The 18,353-nt window shown below is 45.4% G+C and overlaps 1 protein-coding gene across 1 annotated transcript in view; it reads left to right on the forward strand.

Annotated features, from left to right (window-relative positions):
* LOC124024486 (filamin-B) overlaps positions 1–18,353 on the forward strand; it is a 115,942-nt gene that overhangs the window by 37,258 nt on the left and 60,331 nt on the right. Inside the window, 7 exon segments of the mRNA XM_046338393.1 lie at positions 3,591–3,839; positions 3,993–4,087; positions 5,073–5,220; positions 8,099–8,292; positions 10,468–10,630; positions 10,801–10,995; positions 15,574–15,711. Coding sequence (XP_046194349.1) covers positions 3,591–3,839; positions 3,993–4,087; positions 5,073–5,220; positions 8,099–8,292; positions 10,468–10,630; positions 10,801–10,995; positions 15,574–15,711 — 1,182 coding nt within the window.

An 18,353-nucleotide genomic window follows, 5' to 3' on the forward strand; every position in this document is an offset into this window, starting at 1 on the left:
CCCCTATTGAGATCAGTGAATGGGGGTCCTTCCCCCTATTGAGATCAGTGAATGGGGGTCCTTCCCCCTATTGAGATCAGTGAATGGGGGTCCTTCCCCCTATTGAGATCAGTGAATGGGGGTCCTTCCCCCTATTGAGATCAGTGAATGGGGGTCCTTCCCCCTATTGAGATCAGTGAATGGGGTCCCCCCCTATTGAGATCAGTGAATGGGGTCCTTCCCCCTATTGAGATCAGTGAATGGGGTCCTTCCCCCTATTGAGATCAGTGAATGGGGTCCTTCCCCCTATTGAGATCAGTGAATGGGGTCCTTCCCCCTATTGAGATCAGTGAATGGGGTCCTTCCCCCTATTGAGATCAGTGAATGGGGGTCCTTCCCCCTATTGAGATCAGTGAATGGGGTCCTTCCCCCTATTGAGATCAGTGAATGGGGTCCTTCCCTATTGAGATCAGTGAATGGGGTCCTTCCCCCTATTGAGATCAGTGAATGGGGTCCTTCCCCCTATTGAGATCAGTGAATGGGGTCCCCCCCTATTGAGATCAGTGAATGGGGTCCTTCCCCCTATTGAGATCCCCCCTAGTGAATGGGGGTCCCCCCCCCAGTATTGAGATCAGTGAATGGGGGTCCTTCCCCCTATTGAGATCAGTGAATGGGGGTCCTTCCCCCTATTGAGATCAGTGAATGGGGGTCCTTCCCCCTATTGAGATCAGTGAATGGGGTCCTTCCCCCTATTGAGATCAGTGAATGGGGGTCCTTCCCCCCCCTATTGAGATCAGTGAATGGGGGTCCTTCCCCCTATTGAGATCAGTGAATGGGGTCCTTCCCCTATTGAGATCAGTGAATGGGGTCCTTCCCCCTATTGAGATCAGTGAATGGGGGTCCTTCCCCCTATTGAGATCAGTGAATGAGATCAGTGAATGGGGTCCTTCCCCCCTATTGAGATCCCTTCCCCCTATTGAGATCAGTGAATGGGGGTCCTTCCCCCCTATTGAGATCAGTGAATGGGGGTCCTTCCCCCCCTATTGAGATCAGTGAATGGGGGTCCTTCCCCCCCTATTGAGATCAGTGAATGGGGGTCCTTCCCCCTATTGAGATCAGTGAATGGGGGTCCCCCCCTATTGAGATCAGTGAATGGGGTCCCCCCCCCCTATTGAGATCAGTGAATGGGGTCCCCCCCCCTATTGAGATCAGTGAATGGGGTCCTTCCCCCTATTGAGATCAGTGAATGGGGTCCCCCTATTGAGATCAGTGAATGGGGTCCCCCCCTATTGAGATCAGTGAATGGGGTCCCCCCCCTATTGAGATCAGTGAATGGGGTCCCCCCTATTGAATCAGTGAATGGGGTCCCCCCCCTATTGAGATCAGTGAATGGGGTCCTTCCCCCTATTGAGATCAGTGAATGGGGTCCTTCCCCCTATTGAGATCAGTGAATGGGGTCCCCCTATTGAGATCAGTGAATGGGGGTCCCCCCCTATTGAGATCAGTGAATGGGGGTCCTTCCCCCTATTGAGATCAGTGAATGGGGTCCTTCCCCCCCTATTGAGATCAGTGAATGGGGGTCCTTCCCCCCCCTATTGAGATCAGTGAATGGGGTCCTTCCCCCTATTGAGATCAGTGAATGGGGGTCCTTCCCCCCTATTGAGATCAGTGAATGGGGGTCCTTCCCCCCTATTGAGATCAGTGAATGGGGGTCCTTCCCCCCCTATTGAGATCAGTGAATGGGGGTCCTTCCCCCCCTATTGAGATCAGTGAATAGGGTCCCCCCCTATTGAGATCAGTGAATGGGGGTCCTTCCCCCCTATTGAGATCAGTGAATGAAGGTGTTTTGGTGTTGATCAGGATTGCCTCACCAGTACTCTCCTGAGGGAGAGCTGTGATACTGTATGGGTTGAAGGTCATCTTATCCAGGGAATTTTAAACATGAAGACAGTACAGTGCCTTCAGAAAGTGTTCATACCTCATGGCTTAATCTACATTTTGTAACACTTTTGGTATTCAGGCGGTATATGTAACTACCCTTCTCCTTTATCTACACACACACACTTACATTTACATTTAAGTCATTTAGCAGACGCTCTTATCCAGAGCGACTTACAAATTGGTGCATTCACCTTATGACACACACACACACACACACACACACACACACACACACACACACACACACACACACACACACACACACACACACACACACACACACACTAGCCTGTAATGACAACGTGAACTTCGTTTTTAGAAATGATTTGTTAATTTATTGTAAATCTAAATATTGCATTTACGTTAAGCATTCACACCCCTGAGTCAATACTTTGTAGAAACAATTTTCTAGGTAAGTCTCTCTAAGAGCTTTCCACACCTGGATTGTGCAACATTGTGTTTTATTCTTTTCAATTCTTTACGCTCTGTCAAATTGGTTGTTGAACATTGCTTAATAACCATTTTCAGGTCTTGCCATATATTTTCAGTAGATTTAAGTCAAATCTGTAACTCTGCCTCTCAGGGATATTCACTGTCTTAGTAAGCAACTCCAGTGTAGATTTTTGCATTGTGTTTTAGGTTATTGTCCTGCTGGAAGGTGAATTCATCTCCCAGTGTCTGATGGAAAGCAGACTGAACCAGCTTGTCCTCTAGGATTTTGCCTGTCCTTAGCTTCACTGTTTTATTTTTAATCCTGGATAAACTCCCAAGTCCTTAAGTACAAGCAGACTCCTAACATGATGCAGCCACCACTGTTTGAAAATATGGAGAGTGGTACTCAGTGCTGTGTTGGATTTGCCCCAAACAACTTTTTGTCCTGAATACAAAGTGTTAATTGCTTTGCCACCTTTTTTTTTTGCACTATTATTTTAGTGATTTGTTTAATGTTTTGGAATATTTTTATACTGTACAGGCTTCCTCTTCACTCTGTAGTTACTCCACAATACTAAACAATGTTGATCCATCCTCAGTTTTCTTATTACAGCCATGTTTTAAAGTCCCTATTGGCCTCATGGTGAAATCCCTGAGTGGTTTCCTTCCTCTCTGGCAACTGAGTTAGGAAGGAGGCCTGTGCCTTTGTGTACTGATACACCATGCTCAAAGGGATATTCAATGTCTGATCCCCCCCCCCAATGGGTGCCCTTTGTGAGGCATTGGATCTCTCTTTGAAATGTACTGCTTGATTAATGGACCTTACAATTATCTGTATGTGTGGGGTACAGAGATGAGGTAGTCATAAAAATCATGTTAAACACTATTACACGCAGTGAGTTGTTACTTGTTAAGCACATTTTTACTCCTGAATGAATTTAGGCCATAAAGGTGTTGAATACTTACTTACTCGAGACATTCCAGCTTTGAAATGTTGTATAAATTATGTTTTTTAAATTAATACAACTGACATTATGGGGTTTGTTTAGACCAGTAACAAAGCTGAAAAATATTTTAATATTTTTTCCTTCTCTGTCCTTTGTCTTCCTCCTTATTGCTTTCAACCCCTCTACCTCCCTTGTCCATCCTTCGTCTTCCTCCTCCCTTCATCCAGACAGTAAATGGTGTTTGTGGATGTGAACCTAAAATCTGATCCTAGATCTGTCTTGCCCCTCCAGACTCGAAGGCCATAGTGGATGGTAACATGAAACTGATCCTGGGCATGGTGTGGACCCTGATCCTCCACTACTCCATCTCCATGCCGGTGTGGGAAGACGAGGTGGATGACGAGGCGGAGAAAAAGACTCCAAAGCAGAGGCTTCTGGGATGGATCCAGAATAAAGTGCCGGACTTGCCCATCAACAACTTCAGCAGAGACTGGCAGAGTGGCAAGGCCCTGGGAGCCCTGGTCGACAGCTGTGCTCCAGGTAGGTTCTGGAGGTCAGGGTGTGTAAAACAGTGTCTACCTCTGGACATCAGAATGAACTGGTGGTGAGCGTGTGCTTTTTGTTATTGGGTGGGTGTTTAGGATAAGGTATTGATAATGTGAGTGGTTTTTATTGACATTATTGTTTGTGCAGGTCTGTGTCCTGACTGGGAGACGTGGGACAACAAGCCCTCGGATAACGCCCAAGAGGCCATGCAGCTAGCTGACGACTGGCTGGGCATCCCTCAGGTGAGAATAACACTGTTTTGTCAGGGAGCCCTCTGGTCCCTGTGAGGCTGGACCAGGGAGCCCTCTGGTCCCTGTAATTTGTTTCTGATGGTAAACTCCTGACAACATTTCTCCCAAATTAAAATTTAATTTAGAGCATTTATTTACAGAAAGTGGTCAATATAACAAAGCTGCAGTGTTGTCAGACCTCGAATAATGCACAGAAAATAAGTTCATATTTTTAAACAGTACTAATGTGTTAACTTAGGAAGCTGACCGTAGTTTATCAAATCAATCAATAAAAAAAAACACCATGCTTCACTATAAATTGTAAAGACAGATTCATAATTTTAGTGGTTAATTTTTTGAGTTGTATTTACCTACCAGGTGGGTGCAGCGTTCAAACAATCAAAAGCGTTATTGAAATCAATCATACAACACGCCCAAGTTAAACGTCTGCAAACAGTCTCGCTGTTCCAAGAGTTATTGACATTATTTATTCAACGGGTGGGTCTAGTTCTGAACGCTGATTTGGTTTAAACCACATTCTAGCCGGTGTCTAGTCCACAAGTTACCACTGGCTAAATCTATGATGTTAAAATGCCTATTTACTCTGTTCCATCTCACTGCGCAATTCCACCGTCTCATCAGCCCAGCCAGGCAATTTATAAACTTGATGGCCACTTTAAAAAGCATGTAGACATGATCTCCAATTTCTTTTAGACTAACATTTGGTTTTCAACAGCAGAGATTTATATAAACCTGTGTCTCTATTGGCTACGTTGTAGTAACACTCCAGACTGACTCTGTGGTGTTAACCCTGACTCTTTTACCCACAGGCTCAACACCAGCAAACTTTTGTTTGAATACTGAAATCTGTAGATTAGATCATTTGACGCTGACCACCCATGTGACGCGAACAGCAATAATTATAGGTTGTCAGCAGAACTCGGGGCCTCTGTGTTGTCTGGAGAGGCTATCTGATATTGTCTGTCTTCTGTCTTAGGTGATTGCACCAGAGGAGATCATTGACCCCAGTGTGGATGAACAGTCCGTGATGACCTACCTGTCCCAATTCCCAAAAGCTAAACTGAAGCCTGGTGCTCCCCTCAAACCCAAACTCAACCCCAAGAAGGCCCGTGCATATGGACCAGGTAATATATAGATATCTTTTATCCAAAGTGACTTTCAGTGTAGTGAGTGCGTTCATTTTTAGTATTTCTGATACCTGAGGAAATGTTACCCACAACCCCAGCATTGCGAGGAATAACTTGTCCAAAACTGCACAACATTACTAGGCCCAAGCTTATTAATAATGACACCTTTTCTAAGTCCTACTGTGTGCCTGCCAAACACGTATCATGTAGCGGTCTACAGAGTCGACAAAACATTAAGAACACCTCCCTAGTATTGATTTGCACCCCCCCCTTTGGCCTTAACAGCCTCATTCATCATTTAGCCATCTTATTGCTTATGGGTAGAAGTTGTTCAGGGTTCTGTTGGTTCCAGATTTGGCGCACTGGTACGGCTTGCCACGCTGTAGCAGAAACTGTCTATGGCTCGGGACTGGAGACATTTTTTGTTTTTTTTAACACCGCCTGGTATAGAAGTCCTGGATGGCAGGAAGCTTGGCAGGAAGCTTGGCCCCAGGGATGTACTGGTGCCCTACTCATCACTCTTTAGAACCTTACGGTCAAGGGCAGTGCAATTGCCATACCAAGGGGCGACGCAGCCAGTCAAGATGCTCTCGATGGTGCAGCTCTAGAACTTTCTAAATCTTTTCAGCCTCCTGAAGGGGAAGAGGCGTTGTAGTGACATCTTCACAACTGTTTGGGTGTGTGGACCATGTTAATTCCTTACCGATATGGACACCAGAACTTGAAGCTCTTTACCCACTCCACTGTAGCCCCATTGATGGGGGTGTGCTATGCCCTCTGTTTCCTTGTAGTCCACGATCAGCTGTTGGCATGACATTGAGGGAGAGGTTGTTGGCCTGGCACCACAATGCCAGGCCTCTGACCTCGCCCCCTATAGGCTGCTCATTGTCGTCGGTGACCAGTCCTACCCGTCAGCACACGTGATGGTGTACGAGTCAGCGTGGCAGATGTGGTGTTGCCTACCCTCACCACCTGGGGGGCGGTCCACCCTGGAAGTCCAGGATAGAATTTGTTAGGAGGGTCGAGTGAGGGAGAGGATTGTATAGCCGTGTATGTGTTAAGATCTAGATGTACTTATTTTTCTCCTCGTTGCTGGTAAATGAGGAATAATCATCGGCCACAAGAGACTCACGCTGACTGTGCAATTTCATGTTTGCTTATGGGTCTATACAGCTCATTGTGTGTGTGTGTTCTTAGTGCAAGCTAATCATGAGGTATTCTAACTCGGGCAAGCATAAACTTGAGACTTCCTTAACATGAGATCACCAGCTGTTGAGACACACCCCTCTTCCCTTCGTCTTACCCTGGTCTTCTGTCCGGTTTCGACGATGCGAAACGAAAAATAACAGCGAGCTGTATTAACATGTTTCAGCAACGACTGACAAACGGGACGGGAGTTCTTCAGGACCCAGGATGGTCTCGGACAGAGTTCGCCCAGTCTGTTCTGATTGCACTTTCACCAGTAGAACAGAGGGCGATGGTGATCTATTTGTTGGCCAACATCGTCAGGATGCCGGCTCGCTCGTTTTGTGTTTTTTTCACTGCCATTACCTTGAGTCCCGGGGATTATGGCCTGGTCCGACTTGTTGAAGTAGAAGCTGTGTTCTGTCTAAGAAAATTATGGCGGAGACAGGGGTGGCAGGGTAGCCTAGTGGTTAGAGTGTAGAGGTGGCAGGGTAGCCTAGTGGTTAGAGTGTAGAGGTGGCAGGGTAGCCTAGTGGTTAGAGTGTAGAGGTGGCAGGGTAGCCTAGTGGTTAGTTGAGGTGGCAGGGTAGCCTAGTGGTTAGAGTGTAGAGGTGGCAGGGTGCCTGTGGTCTGCCTAGTGGTTAGAGTGTAGAGGTGGCAGGGTAGCCTAGTGGTTAGAAGAGGTGGCAGGGTAGCCTAGTGGTTAGAGTGTAGAGGTGGCAGGGCCTAGTGGTTAGAGTGTAGAGGTGGCAGGGTAGCCTAGTGGTTAGAGTGTTGGAGGGTAGCTAGTGGTTAGAGTGTAGAGGTGGCAGGGTAGCCTAGTGGTTAGAGTGTAGAGGTGGCAGGGTAGCCTAGTGGTTAGAGGTTGGGTAGCCTAGTGGTTAGAGTGTTGGACTAGTAACCAAGTTCAAACCCCCGAGCTGACCGATCTATCGTTCTGCCCCTGAACAGGCAGTTAACCCACTGTTCCTAGGCAGTCATTGAAAATAAGATTTTGTTCCTAACTGACTTGCCTAGTTAAATAAAGGTAAAATTAAAAAGATCAGTTTACAATCACTGAGACAGATTCCATAAGTTATTTCATAGTTTCAATGTAGTCACTATTCTACAATGTAGAAAATACTAAAAACAAAGGAAGAGGACAAATGCATCGACAATTTATCTGCTCTAGTAAAGCTGATCTCCCTCTTTAAGGAAACACAATGGAGAGGTCCACCTGTGAATTCTGTTGCTTTAATGCCTGGTTCATTCCATACTGGACAGGATGGCCTGGGTTCCCCGTCTGCTCAATAATGCACAGGCCGGCTATAGGTTCAGCAGCACTTTCCCTCCCGTCATCAGACAGGAGAATGAAAGCACCGTGATCTCTGTTCCATCATATGCTACAGTGTCAGACCCCCTGGTCTCTGTAATCCTTGGACCCTGAAGAGGACATGCTTTTCCTCCGTGTAACAAGTCCTGGATTTCACGTTGCTTTCTATAAAAGAGAACCCACTGCTTGGACACTTTATTTGCACTCCGTTCCAAATCAACCTCATTGAATCTCAGCTGATCTGATTCTGAATCCGTTACTGAAGGATGAAGACCTGCAGTACTACAGACCTCCGGAGACTGTTATTGAGTACAGTCTCCTGTATCTTCTACAGTAGAGTATCTGGTGTGTTAATCAGTCGGATCTCTCCCTCCCCAGGTCTGGAGCCAGTAGGTAACAGGGTGTTGCGTCCTGCTGTCTTCACGGTGGATGCGTTCAGTGCTGGTCAGGGACAGGTCACTGTTTACGTGGAGGATCCAGAAGGAACCAGAGAAGAGGTGAAGGCGGTTCCTAACGAAGGGAAGAAAACCTTCAGTGTCACCTACATACCCCAGGTTATGGGTCAGCACAAGGTACAGTACAGCCCAAGTCCCTTTGTAAAACATTCATGCAGCTAACCATTACTATGAACTGATCTTGTGCCATTCTCCAAACAACTCGGTCTGTTGCGGTGACCGTATTTCCGCCACACCAGTGGACATGAGTTATGAAGGCAGTCAAATTCCACATGACTATTTAGTCACGGTAACTAGTCTTCTCCAAGCTCTGATGCTGCTGATGGTCGTTAGTAGCCTACCAAACTTGTTAACTGCCTGGTACTCAGCACTCTATTGTCCCTCTAATCACTCTGACATCAATGCAAATGTAATGGACAATCTAATCAAACACTTCGTGAGAGCTCATGTTGCACATTTCTATAGGCTCTGCAATTGCGTGTGAAAACAGTGATGGCCTCTACTAAAAAGAGGAGGATTCCATCAACTTTCTATTAACTTGGCCTATTTATTTCTCAACTTTCCTAATATTAAACTTATTAGGCTCATCTTTACAACAGGCTACCTGAATGGCTTGAACATGAACTACGGGAAATATTGTCGTCCTGCTATTTAATAGATGACGTTTTTTTTTTTTTGCCACTTCCCCTTTTCAAAATGGCTGCATGATAATGATCCGTTCTAACTCGTGTTATTTAGTATATGTGAAGACCAGATGAAATCAAGAATAGTCTGATGGGTCCTATCCTGATGCTATCCCTTGTGCGTAGTCTACCCCATAGGCCTAAGTTATTTGGTCACTTTAGTTGTCCTTAATTTAAATGAAGTTCATCACATCAATCCATTTTACAAGGGGTGTAGAGCCTAACTGGGATACATAAGCAGAGTGAGAGTTTGGGGAAGATTATTTTCACCATAAATGTACCTTTTATAATAAAAGCATTACCTGCATAATCACATTTAAAGGTTTCTTTTGATAATGGTGTTTTCCCGCTCATAGCCTACTGAAATACATGGCAAGCTAAACTTTCTGATCTATTGTGTCAGCCACATTGCGTAAAAAATGTTTTTTTTGATGCTAGTATTAATTTGGGCACTATCGTTTCTCGCAACTGTTCCAGACTGTTTTAGAATATTTATTTCGCACAGAATAGTCTAGGTTGACCTATGTACTATGGGGGATATGAGATTGCCGTAGGCTAGTGCTTTTCCTGTTCGTTAGGCCTACTCTTGTTGGCTGACAAATTCAATGTGGACAGTTCTTCACCTTGGAATTGAAATAAGTCGCATGTGGTTGTCTTCACTTGTATCCTGTGAGAAAGCGCTGATCACATGAGGGTGATTCTGAGCATGCAGAATTATAAGTATTTAGCCCAAGGGCAAAAGGCATGGAATTAGTTTATTTTGCGTTCATTACGGCAACGGGATGCCGTCAAATTCCAGGCTTTATAAACCGCTTGTCAAACTGTGAAGGGGAGATTGAAGTGTGTACAGCCTGCACAAAAAAACAAAGCAGAGCTAGTGCCTTTTCCAAGCAACTTTTTTCAAATTATACATTGCATCATGCAACCTTACAATGTATTAAAAATCTGAACATGTAGCCTAACGTTTGTAGAATAAGTTACATTTAACTCTACGTTAAGCATTTAATAATACCTATTTCTTTCACTGCTCAACACAGAACGTGTGCACTTCCTCAAATTGTTTGGAGAAAATATTTCTATTTTATTCAGCTTTGTGCAGTTGTTTTCTTCATACTATAAAATGCCACTGAATTCTAAGCTAATCTAGTCTGCTAAATGATCTAGTGTAGCCCACAGCCATATGGAACAGCCAGATCAGGACCTAGCATAAGGACAACTAAATGAACTAGTGTAGCCCACAGCCAGATCAGGACCTAACATGAGGACAACGGAGTATGTTATTCTGTTCTACTGAAATGAACTACAATTTCTTCATATCATGTTTCTTTAGACCGGTCTAAAATAAATAATGGATTTATTGTGATGGTGTAGACTATTGCATGGATGTATTAGATTGTGGATGTTCCAGAGGTCTGAATCAGTGGCTTGTAGGCATGTGTGGAAACCTGAAGATTGCCATTTACCAGGTGACACAATTTGACTGCCCCAGTCAGTTCTATAGTCAAGTTCTTCACTTGACCGGGAGCTTGTCTGACAGTGTCTAAATTGTTTGGCGGCATGAGATACCACTTAATGTTGATTTTTCTGACACGGTTGTTGTCTTGTCTAGGTGACTGTGCTGTTTGCAGGCCAGCAGATCCCCAAGTCTCCGTTTGAGGTGAGCGTGGACAAGGCCCAGGGAGACCCCACCAAGGTTACAGCCAAAGGGCCTGGACTGGAAGCTATAGGAAACATAGCCAACAAACCTACGTACTTCGACATCTACACAGCAGGTTGGTTCTCCTCCCACAGCTCCTTCTGTTAGTAGGATAATAACTAACTAAATACACTGGGTGGTTGAAATGGTTTATTAGCAGTTTGAAGTTGTTACTTTGTGGACTGGTCCCAGATCTGTATATTTATGGCAGAAAAGTGAATCTTGCTGTGTTCCTCTCACAACTAGGGGCAGGAGTGGGAGAAGTGTCGGCTTTAATCAAGGATCCCCAGGGCAGACCGTTGGAGGCCATGGTGGAGGATAAGGGAGACAGTGTGTTCAGGTGTACCTACAAGCCCACCCAGCAAGGTCCTCACACAATCACCGTCACCTTCGGAGGCATCGCCATACCCAAGAGTCCTTCTACTGTCAACATTGGACCAGGTGAACACTAACCTAAGCCTCGTGAGGGGTGGGGTTAATCAATTATATGGATTGTAATTTTAACCTTCTGAAGACAATCCAGACATTTTACATTTGCAACCCCACTAAACCTGAATATTTTTTTTTTTTTAAATTGAAGAGCTTTATTTCGATTCTAGAACCCCTGTTCCCTAGTTCTAGCTTTTACCCAGAACTCTGGCTAGATTGTAGAACCCCCTGTTCCCTAGGTCTAGCCTATATACAGAACTGGCTAGGTTCTAGAACCCCCTGTTCCCCAGGTCTAGCCTATATACAGAACTCTGGCTAGGTTCTAGAACCCCCAGGTCTAGCCTATATACAGAACTCTGGCTAGGTTCTAGAACCCCCAGGTCTAGCCTATATACAGAACTCTGGCTAGGTTCTAGAACCCCCTATTCCCCAGGTCTAGCCTATATACAGAACTCTGGCTAGGTTCTAGAACCCCCAGGTCTAGCCTATATACAGAACTCTGGCTAGGTTCTAGAACCCCCTGTTCCCCAGGTCTAGCCTATATACAGAACTCTGGCTAGATTGTAGAACTCTGGGTCTGACACAATTGGGTGCACATAGTTTTGTCTTGTTAGTTTCCACTGAATGGTCAGCTGCCTCCCCCGGCTCAACTCATGTCTCACCACCTACAGTACTCACTCACCCTCTCAAGGGGGCGGTGACCTGGCTCGACTCTGGCTGTCAGGTAGCTGCTGGGTCAGGGCTGAGAGGGGATGGACAGGTGTGATTAGGAAAAGATGAAAGTGGACAGAAGGAGATCATTAGGACTAAAGGCGTCAGCATGGTTCGGCTGGCGCCTAGACAAACTTGGCTAGCTGAACAGAACCAGTGTGTTTTCATACGCTCTTAAGTCCTTCACTTAGAAAGTGGCAATAGTAGTGCTTGTCCATTAAGAACTCAAGACATGTCATTAATGTTGATGTTTTTGCGGCGGATGTCTAAGTGGTAAATATAATTAGGCTGTTTGCTGCAGTATTTCTCGACGGGGGGGACAAGTTGTCTCTCGTTGAATGACAATACTTTGTTGACGAATCCCTACTGTTGACTAATCACCGATGACGGGGTGTAGACTTTGGCTCTGAACTTCGGCTTGCCTCCAGAAAAAAATGTGCCCGAACAGCCAAACTCTCACAGAAGTCCAAAATGTTGTCAGAATATATGGCCAAACACTTTGGCCTGGGAAGCATGTGGAAGCCTTAAGCCAGGACATGGTGGACAGGGGAGCTGGCAGCCTTGTTCAGCCCTTCTCTTCCTCCTACAGCCTAGCTCATAAAACCCTAAATTCCATCTCCCTGATGCAGCTTTTCCACGCCACAACGACCTCACGGCACAGTACAACACGGTGCCATGACCCTAAACCCTCTGGCTTTACAGACTCACAAGTTGATTTTCCAAAACAAAGGATTTGTAGTCAATTTTATTCAAATGGATAACTGAAACCGAGGTGGTTGTTGAATTGGGAAGTGAGCATCTATTTACTGTTTGTCTACAAACCACCGACTTCAAGCCTTCTCAGTTTGGAAGCATAGTACAGGTTAGTCTTGGTGAGGTAGAGTTGTAGGCTTGTCCCAAATGGCACCCTGTTCTCTTCAGTACACTACTTTTTGTCCAGAAGTCTCCCAAATGGCAACCTATCTTCCATTTAGACAACTGTTTTATTTAGTCATGTTGATTGTCTGAAGCCCCCTCCATGTCAACTGCTTGCCGCCTACAGGTCAATCGTTCCACCCCCTGTTCTACTCCAATTGAGGCCTACAGGACAATCGTTCCCCCCCCTGTTCTACTCCAACTGCTTGCCGCCTACAGGACAACCGTCCCCCTGTTCTACTCCAACTGCTTGAGGCTATTCCAATGCAATGTGTTATTTCCTCATTAGTTTAATTTACAAGTAAGCAGACAAGGTCTAGAGTTGATTTCAAGTGTGTTATTTGTAATCTGTTTCTGTTAACCTCTCTGGGATATGTGGGACGCGTCCCAATCTGGCCAAAAGCCAGAGGAAATGCAGAGCGCCAAATTAAAATAAATTACTATAAGAATCGGACTTTCATGAAATCACACATGCAAGATAGCAAATTAAAGCTGCACTTGTTGTGAATCCAGCCAACATGTCAGATTTCAAAAAGGCTTTTCGGCAAAAGCAAACTATGCTATTTTCTGAGGATCGCTCCATAGTAAACAAAGAAGCATATTTCAACCCTGTTGGCGCGACACAACGCAGAAATACAAATATAAATCATGCCTTACCTTTAACGAGCTTCTTTTGTTGGCACTCCAATATGTCCCATAAACATCACATGGTACTTTTTGTTAAATTAATTCTGATATATATCCTAAATGTCCATTTGTTGCTTTTCATCCAGAAAAACACCGGTTCCAACTTGGGCAATGTGATGACAAAATATCTCAAAAGTTGTAAACTGTAAACTTTGCAAAAACATTTTAAACTACTTTTGTAATACAACTTTATGGAATTTAATGTAAATTACCAATAAAATTGAAGACTGGGTGATCTGTTCAATACAGGAAGAAAAAACAAACTAGCTAGCTTTCTGGTCACGCGCCTCTATCGAACAGTAGACTACAAGTTACCCTCGTTCAAGATGGCCATACTTCTTCATTACACAAATTGAAGAAACTCAACCAATTTCTAAAGACTGGTGACATCCAGTGGAAGCGGTAGGAACTGAAGGAAGGTCCCTTAGAAATCTTCCCAATTAAAACAAAATTCCCAATGAAAACCCATTGAAAAGAGTGACCTCAAAACAAAAAATCTGAGTTTTCCTCGGTTTCGCCTGCTAAGTAAGTTATGTTATACTCACAGACAAGATTCAAACCGTTTCAGAAACGTCTGTTTTCTATCCACATCTACTAATGATATGCATGTCTTCTGGTGACGAGGAGCAGGCAGTTGAATTTGGGCATGCCTTTCATCCGGACGTGAAAATACTGTCCCCCCTGTCACCTAGAAGTGAACCCTCAATATGAAGTCCAAAGAGCGGTCACTGCCAGTGAAGCAAGTCATCAGGCTGAAAAATCAAAACGAACCCGTCAGACATGGCAAGAAACTTGAGGTGTGGCCACTATTTGGTACATTCTTAAAAAGAACACACTGATCTCAGGAACTCCAAAAGGCCCAGAAGACCACAGATAACAACTGGTTGACAGAATAATTATTTCCCTGGTGAAAACCCCCTTTACAACAGTTGTCCAGATAAAGAACGCCCTCCAGGAGGTCAGCATGTCTGTCAGTCTTCATTGAAGAGAAGACTTCATCAGAGTAAATACGGACTATTTTACCACAAGATGTAAACCCTCAAACAGAACGACGAGATTAGTGTCTAAAAGAAACAGTTCTGGAGCCACATCCTATGGGCGGACGGTTCTGGAGCCACATCCTATGGGCGGACGGTTCTGGAGCCACATCCTATGGGCGGACGGTTCTGGAGCCACATCCTATGGGCGGACGGTTCTGGAGCCACATCCTATGGGCGGACGGTTCTGGAGCCACATCCTATGGGCGGACGGTTCTGGAGCCACATCCTATGGGCGGACGGTTCTGGAGCCACATCCTATGGGCGGACGGTTCTGGAGCCACATCCTATGGGCGGACGGTTCTGGAGCCACATCCTATGGGCGGACGAGACAAAGATTAACTGGTACCAGAAGGATGAGTGTATGGAAACTGTTCATGATCTGAAGCATACCACCTCATCTCTGAAGCATGGAGGTGGTAGTGTTATGGCCTATATGGCTGCCAATAGAACTGGTTCTCTTGTTTTTATTGATGTGACTCCTGACAAATTAATTATGCTGATGAATTATGAACTGTTTAGGGCTATTTGCTCAGATTCAGCCAAATGCTTCAAAACTCATCTGGACAGCGCTTCACAGTGCAGATGGACAATGACCCGAAGCATACTGTGAAAGCAACCCGTTATTTTTTAAATTTTATTTAAGGTAAAGATGTGGAATTTTCCGCAATGGCTAAGTCGATCACTTGACCGGAATCCAATTGAGCATGCATATCACTTTCTGAAGGCAGAGCACCCCAAGAACAAGCAGGAACTGGGGACCGCTGCAGTAAAGGCCTGGCAGAGCATCACCAGGGAAGAAACTCAGCATTTGGTTCCAGACTTCAGGCAGTCATTGACTGCAAATGATTTGTAACCAAGTATTAAATCTCACAATTTAATATACTTTTTGCCCCTAAATTTGAGACCACTTAAAAAGTGCTGTAATTCCAACACCGTTCACCTGATTTTAGATGTAAATACCCCCAAATTAAAGCTGGAAGTCTTGAGGTGTGGTGACATACACAGCCTAAATGATAACATGGTTAATGTCCAAATATTAATGGACCTGACTGTAAATGAGTTAAGTACTGATATGCAGAACTGCTTCAGAAGTATTTTAGAGTATTTTACTCCGCTGGTCTTTAGCACAGGACTTATTCACTGTTGACCCACTACTGGGAATACATGAATGAATAAAGATATTAGTTTCAGGGCTTAAGTGATTCATGTATTAAGTCTCCTTTGTCTTCTGTTTCAGCGTCAATGCCAGGGTCGTGTCGTGCCACAGGGCGTGGCCTCCAGCCCAGAGGTGTCAGAGTGAAACAGGTGGCCGACTTCAGAGTGGACACCAGGAACGCAGGGAGTGGGGATCTCAAGGTCTCAGTCAAAGGCCCCAGTGAGTTAATAGTTAATACAACGCTTTTAGTTTTTTATTTTTTCATTAGATGGTTTCTGACCCCTTTTTAACCTAGAAGGTCCATTTGAGGTCAGAAGACCAACTCATCACTCGGTTCTCTAAATCTCCCTCCACTGATCCCTCTTCATCCTTCCCTTCTACCTCTCTCCTTCCCTTCTACCTCTCCTCTCCTTCCCTTCTTCCTCTCTTTCCCTACTTCTTCCTCTCTTTCCCTACCTCTCTCTCTCTTTCCCTACCTCTCTCTCTCTTTCCCTACCTCTCTCTCTCTCTTTCCCTACCTCTCTCTCTCTCTTTCCCTACCTCTCTCTCCTCTTCCCTACCTCTCTCTCTCTTTCCCTACCTCTCTCTCTTTCCCTCTTTCCCTACCTCTCTCTCTCTTTCCCTACCTCTTTCCCTACCTCTCTCTCCTCTTTCCCTACCTCTCTCTCCTCTTTCCCTACCTCTCCCTCTCCTCCTCTTTCCCTACCTCTCTCTCCTCTTTCCCTACCTCTCTCTCCCTCCTTTCCCTTTCCTCTCTCCTCTTTCCCTACCTCTCTCTCCCTTTCCCTACCTCTCTCTCCTCTTTCCCTACCTCTCTCTCCTCTTTCCCTACCTCTCTCTCCTCTTTCCCTACCTCTCTCTCTTTCCCTCTTTCCCTACCTCTCTCTCTCTTCCCTTTCCCTACCTCTCTCTCCCTCTTTTTCCCTACCTCTCTCTCCTCTTTCCCTACCTCTCTCTCCTCTTTCCCTACCTCTCTCCTCTTTCCCTACCTCTCTCCTCTTTCCCTCTCTCTCCTCTTTCCCTACCTCTCTCTCCTCTTCCTCCTCTCTCTCTTCCCTACCTCTCTCTCCTCTTTCCCTACCTCTCTCTCCTCTTTCCCTACCTCTCTCTCCTCTTTCCCTACCTCTCTCTCCTCTTTCCCTACCTCTCTCTCCTCTTTCCCTACCTCTCTCTCCTCTTTCCCTACCTCTCTCTCCTCTTTCCCTACCTCTCTCTCCTCTTTCCCTACCTCTCTCTCCTCTTTCCCTACCTCTCTCTCCTCTTTCCCTACCTCTCTGTAGTAAAAGTCACCTCCTGCTGGTGTCTATAGCAGGGGTCTCTATCCTTTCCTAGCATATATTTTGTCGTGACTAGGTGTATTGATACACCAAGTAACTTCCAATGGGTACCCTTTACGAGGCCTTGGTCTTGGTGGTTGAATCTGTCTGAAATTCACTGTTCGACTAAGGGACCTTACAATTACCTGTGTGTGGTACAGAGATGAGGTAGACATGGTGGTAAACACTATTGTGCACACAGTGAGTCCATTCAACTTATGTGACTTGTTAAACAAATGTTATTCTCTTGAATTTGAAGGTTTCTGTAACAAAGGGGTTGAATACTTACTAACTCGAGACATTTCAGATTACATTTTTAAAATGAATTTGTCAACAATCCTAAACACAATTCCACTTTAATGTTATGAGGTATTGTGTGTTAGCCAGTGACACAATCTCAATTGAAACTATTTTAAATTCGGGCTGTAACCCAACAATGTGCAAAAAGTTGGTGGTTGAAGGCACTAGTTTGTCAGGTGAGTTTTCTTTGCGGATAACATTTAATGTTTGGGTAAAGTCTTGGTCTATCCACAAAACGGCGATTGTCGCTAGCTGGCTGCATACGGACTGATGGCCGGCGCTGGCTGGTATTACTCAGATCATGTTGTCGGGCCCCGGGGGGGATATGTGGTGGCCTGGATGCAGTAGGCTGGTCCTGGTCTAGAAGCCTGGATGCAGTTGGCTGGTCCTGGTCTAGAAGCCTGGATGCAGTTGGCTGGTCCTGGTCTAGAAGCCTGGATGCAGTTGGCTGGTCCTGGTCTAGAAGCCTGGATGCAGTAGGCTGGTCCTGGTCTAGAAGCCTGGATGCAGTAGGCTGGTGTTGGTCCTGGTCTAGAAGCCTGGATGCAGTAGGCTGGTGTTGGCATTGGTCTAGAAGCCTGGATGCAGTAGGCTGGTGTTGGCATTGGTCTAGAAGCCTGGATGCAGTAGGCTGGTGTTGGCACTGGTCTAGAGAATGGTATGACCACCATGGTTGGTAGAGCCAGTCCTGCTGGAAGTCTGACCAGAAATCCTCGACCGTCGGCCTCGTTGGGCTGCTAAGCCTGGTCCCAGATCTGTCTGTGGTAGAGCCAGTACACTAATGAGCCCAGCCGGTGCTAGAGAAGCTGGACCCGGTCAGTCAGACATGCCAGTAGCACTGTGGTACGAGACCTGGGTCAGCTCATTAATCACTGACACATACCATGCTACTACCAATTTGTATCACTCATCCCTCTCCCTTATAACTATTCCCCAGGTCGTTGATGTAAATGAGTGTTCTCAGTCAACTTTAACTGGTAAATAAATAAGAGTATCTACCTGTTGTGGTGATACTTTTAGCCCCCGGAGGCTTTTTATCATAACGACCTTTCTGTTTTATCACAGACCGTTTTACTACTCATCAGTGTTTATACCAGGAGGTTGTCTGGACCTCCTTGTCATGTAGACCACATCATTAGGTCTTTGTTTTCAAAGCCCTACTTCATAGGCTTCCCACTTAACTAATGTCGCTGATGAAATGTTAATTTACAAATGACCAAAACCCGTACCACAGGGTTGGTAGAC

This window comes from Oncorhynchus gorbuscha, linkage group LG03, assembly GCF_021184085.1.
Source record: "Oncorhynchus gorbuscha isolate QuinsamMale2020 ecotype Even-year linkage group LG03, OgorEven_v1.0, whole genome shotgun sequence".
Classification (NCBI taxonomy): Eukaryota; Metazoa; Chordata; class Actinopteri; order Salmoniformes; family Salmonidae; genus Oncorhynchus; species Oncorhynchus gorbuscha.